The 6,000-nt window shown below is 45.5% G+C and overlaps 1 protein-coding gene across 2 annotated transcripts in view; it reads left to right on the top strand.

The window, feature by feature from the left end:
- Window positions 1–5,677, top strand: part of LOC119955033 (ninjurin-2-like) — a 306,288-nt gene extending 300,611 nt beyond the window's left edge. For both annotated transcript variants that reach the window (XM_038780836.1, XM_038780837.1), the window contains exons 2-3: window positions 933–1,164; window positions 3,388–5,677. In XM_038780836.1, coding sequence (XP_038636764.1) covers window positions 933–1,164; window positions 3,388–3,524 — 369 coding nt within the window. In that variant the 3' untranslated portion in view covers window positions 3,525–5,677. The remainder of the gene's footprint in view (window positions 1–932; window positions 1,165–3,387) is intronic.
- The last annotated feature ends 323 nt before the right edge of the window (window positions 5,678–6,000 follow it).

The raw sequence follows: 6,000 nt of genomic DNA on the forward strand, positions 1-6,000 counted from the left end.
CCGGTGGTGGCCATGGAGTGAGTGGTCGTACACAGGGCAGCTCTGGTTTGAAGGTGTAGGGATTGGGCATTTCATACGGTTAGTGGGGTAGCTCCGGCAGGAAAATGGTGCAGATGATGTAGGGTTCTATCGTAAATTGCGACTGTTTATACTGCACTTTAAGTATCTAGTCATTGTTAGCTGTTAGTGGTGGTGGAGGCTTGGGGGGGTGGGGGGCGGTTGTTTTTTCTTTTTTTTTGTTTTCACGTTGCTATTTTTGTCATATGTGTAATTGGGGTTGTGATTTGTAAAAAATGATAAAAGTTCAATAAAAATATTTTTTAAAAATAAAATAAAGTTTCCAAAAGCGTTATTGGAATTTTTGATTCCTGACTTCAGCAGACATATCTTCTCTCAATAATATAAATTGAAAATTGTCGTGATCGTTTGCCAAGTTTCCTTTTGGGATTGGCTGGCATGTCACAAACCACCTGCCACATCATGGCACTTTCAAAGATTAGAATTCTCGCACTTTCTCTTTACTGTAACCATTCTATGAATTCACAATCGCCTACTGTGTAATTCTGTGCAACTAATCTTTTAGTTAATGTGGATTAATATACATATACCCGTGGATGGGTTACTGAATTGTGATTTAATCTGATGCTGGTTGTTGCTATGGTGCTTTAGTGGTAGATTGAGCCTAGTAAACAATCCCCAGGCCTGGTTTTGGTTGGAGCCACTTGTCATCGGGAAAACTAATGTTGGAAAAGAGGATTCAAACAAGTGTTTGTAAAAGATTCATATTTCTGCCTCAGCTCCCAGTCCCTAATGACCCCTGAAGAACAATTGGTGTGTGGATGAATTTCTTGGCTAGAGAGTCATCCCGAGTTTTCTCGTTGTTTAAAAATAGTTTGCATAACATAAACTTTATTTTTATTTCTGTTTTGTAGGGGGAATATATTGCTACCAGACAGATGGGTTTACTCGACTTCAACCGCTATGCCACAATAAAGAGTGTGGCAGAGAGCATGCTGGATGCTGCCTTGCTCATGTCTAATGCAACACAGCTGTTCGGAGTTATCGAACAAGGGCCACAATTTAAGTACTACATTCCTCTTATTGTTCTGATTAGCCTCTCTCTCATTCTTCAAACTGTTATCTTTGCCCTGCTTGTTTTCGCTGGTAAGTAAATCAATTTTATTTATTTCCTTATATTTACAGCTGATAACCTCTTTAAAGAACTGGCTGAGTTTACCAAGCCTGTTTATGTGAGGATCCTGCAAAATGATCAGCAGAGTTGAAGTTATCAACTTCATAGCAGTTCGGTAATTACATAATGTGGAATCATAGCCTCTTGGCGCGATTCTCCGGAAAGATTTCTTTTTTCTTCTAGCTGTTCGAACCCCCCCCCCCCCCCCCCCCCCCCCCCCCCCGAGCCTGCTCCTGACCCCCCACCCCCTGACGACCCCGCTCCTCACCCCCCTCCCCCTGACAGCCCCTCTCCTTACCCCCCCCCCTTGACGGCATCGCTCCTGAGCCCCCCCCGTGACAGCCTCGCTGCTGAACCCCCCGCTCCTGACACCCCTCCCTCCCTGACGGCCCCGCTCCTGACACCCCTCCCTCCCTGATGGCCCCGCTCCTGACACCCCTCCCTCCCTGACGGCCCCGCTCCTGACACCCCTCCCTCCCTGACGGCCCCTCTCCTGACACCCCTCCCTCCCTGACGGCCCCGCTCCTGACCCCGCCTTCCCTACCCGATGGCCCTGCTCCTAACTCCTCCCCCCCCCTTGATGGCACCGCTTCTGATCTCTCCCTCTTGACGGCCCCGCTCCTGACACCCCCCGACGCCCCGCTCCTATCAAAGCAGGTTGCAGCAAATAAACACCCGGAGGAAACTCACGCAGTCACGGGGAGAGCATGCAGACTCCACACAGACAGTGACCCAAGCTGGGGAATTGAACCCAATTCCCTGGAGCTGTGAAGCAACAGTGCTACCATGAATCAAAGAATTTATGGTGCAGAAGGAGGTCATTCGTTCCATTGAGTCTGCACCGGCCCTTGGAAAGAGCACCTTGCTTAAGCTTAAGCCCATGCCTGCACCCCATCTCCGTAACCCAGTAACCCCAACTAACCTTTTGGACACTAAGGGGCAATTTAGCCTCGCCAATCCAGCTAACCTGCACATCTTTGGGCACAGACATGGGGAGAAAGTGCAAACTCCCCATAGACAGTAACCCGAGACCGGAATTGAACCTGGGTCCCTGGAGCTGGAAGGCAGCAGTACTAACCACTGTGCCACCATTCAATATCATGGATAAGGAATTGGGATAAACAACAGTGGCTCCCACCTTGAGACCCTCCATTCCCCCGTTGATCTGCGCTGATAATAAGCTTCCCCTCCCCCCTCCATTGACATGGAAGTGCCCACGCAACCATCAGTGCGACCCCAGACATTCCTACCAAGCAAGCATCCTTGCAACCCCCTCCACCACACAAGAATCAGGAAGTCCTGCACCACCACTATGCAGGCATGAGGGCAAACCCCCTCCCCAATAACGAAAGCATCAAGGCAACACCCCTCCTCCAACAGCATTCAAACACCTGCCCCCCCACTCCCCAGTCATCAGAGTAATTCTCCCCCCCCCCCCCCCCCAACAGACATTGGCAGCACCCCTCACAGGCATTGCAATGCTGATTGGTTGGTGGTGCCCAGTTGGCAGTGTCCAGGTGGCATTTCCTGGTTGGCAGTGCCAGTTGGGCAGTGCCAGGGAGCAATGCCAGCCGACTACCTAGGCATGCCCCTCACCACTTGGGGCTATACTCACCTGTGCATCTGTTTTCATTTTTGAAAACCAGTCATGATTTTCACCAGTGTGACGTCACGCTGACTGGGTGGGAAGAAAGGTTGAGGTTGGAAGTAGTGGCGTTAAGACCACTAATAATATTTAAATCTATTATAATATATGCTAATCAGACTTGTGCCTTACCTGGGCCTGAACCTGATTGCGTCCTCGGAGGGAGGCTCAGAAGATCACGTTCGGAAATCTTGCTGGCGCAAATCACGTTTTTGGCCTCTCATGAGCTTTAGTAGCCATTACAGACTTGCACCCTTGGTGAGCATGGCCATTAAATTGCAGCCATAATACAAGTGAAGCATTTCACACAGTTTTAATCAGTGATAGAGCCACATATAGTTACTATAACATAGAACATATACTGTTATTGGACCAATATATCACAATAAAGGTTTGGCAAATGAGAAATGGTGTTTCATATTATGATTCCCACTCAAATACATAGATGAATGTAATATGTGCTACATTATGTAATAGAGGGTTATGGCAAGAGTTAATATTTTTAGCCAAAAATATGTTTAATGTCTTGCTGCTTTTAATTTTTGTCCAGCAAAAACCAATGTGAATGAAATTATCAACCAGGAAAGATTGAAGAAGTGCAACCAAATTACCACTATCCTCGCAGGGGTCTGTCTCCTCGTAAACATATTTATCACTTCGCTTGACACACAGAAGAAAAACTATTGATGGCCTCAGGAATCTCATCTCCCCCATCATACAGGTGAAACTGAGGTGCAACATTTTAGAATCTCAAGATGACGGCAGCAGTCTGACTGAAGTATTCAGAGTTTTTGTCTTGTTTTGTAATTGACTTTTCAATAATAACTTGTCTTTTAATTCAATATTATTAAACTGAGATGTATTGCTACTGTAGGTCATTGCCTTTAAACTGAGATGTATTGCTACCATAGGTCATTGTCTTGTCAAGCAAATACTCATCATCTTGGGCTTCCTGGCTTACCATTGCACCAGCGCAACATTGATAGTAATTAATGCCAAAGCTTTCATTGTATTAGGCCGAGGGATACGTGAGGCTCATCACTTGAAATTAACTGTTGCTTTGATCACACTCGGCTTTTGGCACCAGGATGGAAGTTGTTATATTTGTTGCCTTTTCCTCCCAAGATACCCAGATATGTAGTGTTGACAAAGAATATAAAAATAAGAAGTTTGAATAAAAACAAATTTATTTGACACTACTAAACTAAATTAGGTTTGCACACTTTACTGAGTTACAGATATTTAACTGAATCTGTAGTACAGTAATCAATATTCTATCTAACTAATAAACCACACTATGCCTTGACCTTGTGCTATATCTCTACAATCAATTCCCATTCCGTTCTCCTAAGCTTCTCATCGTGTTCTCCCAGAACTCTTCACCTGATGAAGGAGATACGTTCCGAAAGCTCGTGATTCCAAATAAACCTGTTGGACTTTAATCTGGTGTTGTAAGACTTTTTACTGTAAACTAATATACTAATATTTATTTTCAGACTTCACTCCTGAATTTGGAGTATATCTCTGACGGTGTATTTATTTGGAGCTAAAATATTACTCTTTGCCTATTTGTTTTAGACATGTCAAAAAACTCCACTAGAATAATGAGCAATGGGAATTTCAGATGAAGGTATAATATATAACCTGATTTGGATGGCAGTCCTGCAGGCGGAGGATGAAATGGACAGCAAACTGTTCTGACCTTGTCAGTGCCCAGGAAATTGTAACTCTCAGGCCTCATCTGCCGACAACTTTTGCCTGAAACCAGCAGGAAACTGCAGCTGGTTGGCAGATAGAAGCCAAATGTTGCATGGCTGAGGATCAAAGAAATGCTTCCCAGTATTCATGAGTTACCAGCAGGGTATTTGTTAGGTAGGGCAGTGAAGCTGAAATTTTATTAATGGGGCTGAGAGGAATATTTCTGCTTATTTTATCCACAAGTAAAGGCAAAAAAGTTTTGCTCCTTCCTTTAGGGTGAACTGGCAGGAAAACCAACATTGGCCTCTTTGTAAAATAGCATTTGGGCATGTCCCCCACCACTTTGGATATAGAGCAGTGAGTAATGAAGTGATTACAAGGCAGAAGGTTTGACAATGATCTTCAAATCACTTCAGCATTTCACTGTTGTCATACAATGTACAGTGCTGTAAAATTGAGAGACATGGTGCTGAAGACTTACATCTTGCACTCATTCGGATAAACACAAGAATGCATCGCCATTCATATTATTATAGATTATTATAGAATTTACAGTGCAGAAGGAGACCATTCGGCCCATTGAGTCTGCACTGGCTCTTGGAAAGAGCACCCTACATAAGCCCACACCTCCACCCTATCCCCGTAACCCAGCAACCCCATCTAACCTAAGGGCAATTTAGCATGGCCAATCCACCTAACCTAACTAGTCTACAGTTTCTCATTGCTTTGTCCATGACAATGCATTCTTTGGACTGTGGGGGGAATCCGGAGCACCCAGAGGAAACCCACGCAGGCACGGGGAGAACATGCAGACTCTGCACAGACAGTGATCCAAGCGGGAATCGAACCTGGGACCCTGGCGCTGTGAAGCCATAGTGCTAATCACTATGCTACTGTGCTGCCCACAGTATGCAGGGATCCATACTTTGTAAACAAAAGGAATATGTTCAAGTCTTGTGCCTTTTTTTGAATTATCCAGGAGCTTGGGAAGTCTATAGTTTCTCATTGCTTTGTCCATGACAATGCATTCTTTTTTAAAAATAAATTTAGAGTACCCAATTCATTTAGAACATAGAACAGTACAGCACAGAACAGGCCCTTCGGCCCTCGATGTTGTGCCGAGTAATGATCACCCTACTCAAACCCACGTATCCACCCTATACCCGTAACCCAACAACCCCCCCTTAACCTTACTTTTTAGGACACTACGGGCAATTTAGCATGGCCAATCCACCTAACCCGCACATCTTTGGACTGTGGGAGGAAACCGGAGCACCCGGAGGAAACCCAAGCACACACGGGGAGGATGTGCAGACTCCGCACAGACAGTGACCCAGCCGGGAACTGAACCTGGGACCCTGGAGCTGTGAAGCATTGACGCTAACCACCATGCTACCGTGCTGCCCATTTTTTCCAATTAAGGGGCAATTTAGTGTGGCCAATCACCTACCCTGCTCATCCTTGG

Source organism: Scyliorhinus canicula, chromosome 20 (genome assembly GCF_902713615.1).
Source record: "Scyliorhinus canicula chromosome 20, sScyCan1.1, whole genome shotgun sequence".
Classification (NCBI taxonomy): domain Eukaryota; kingdom Metazoa; phylum Chordata; class Chondrichthyes; order Carcharhiniformes; family Scyliorhinidae; genus Scyliorhinus; species Scyliorhinus canicula.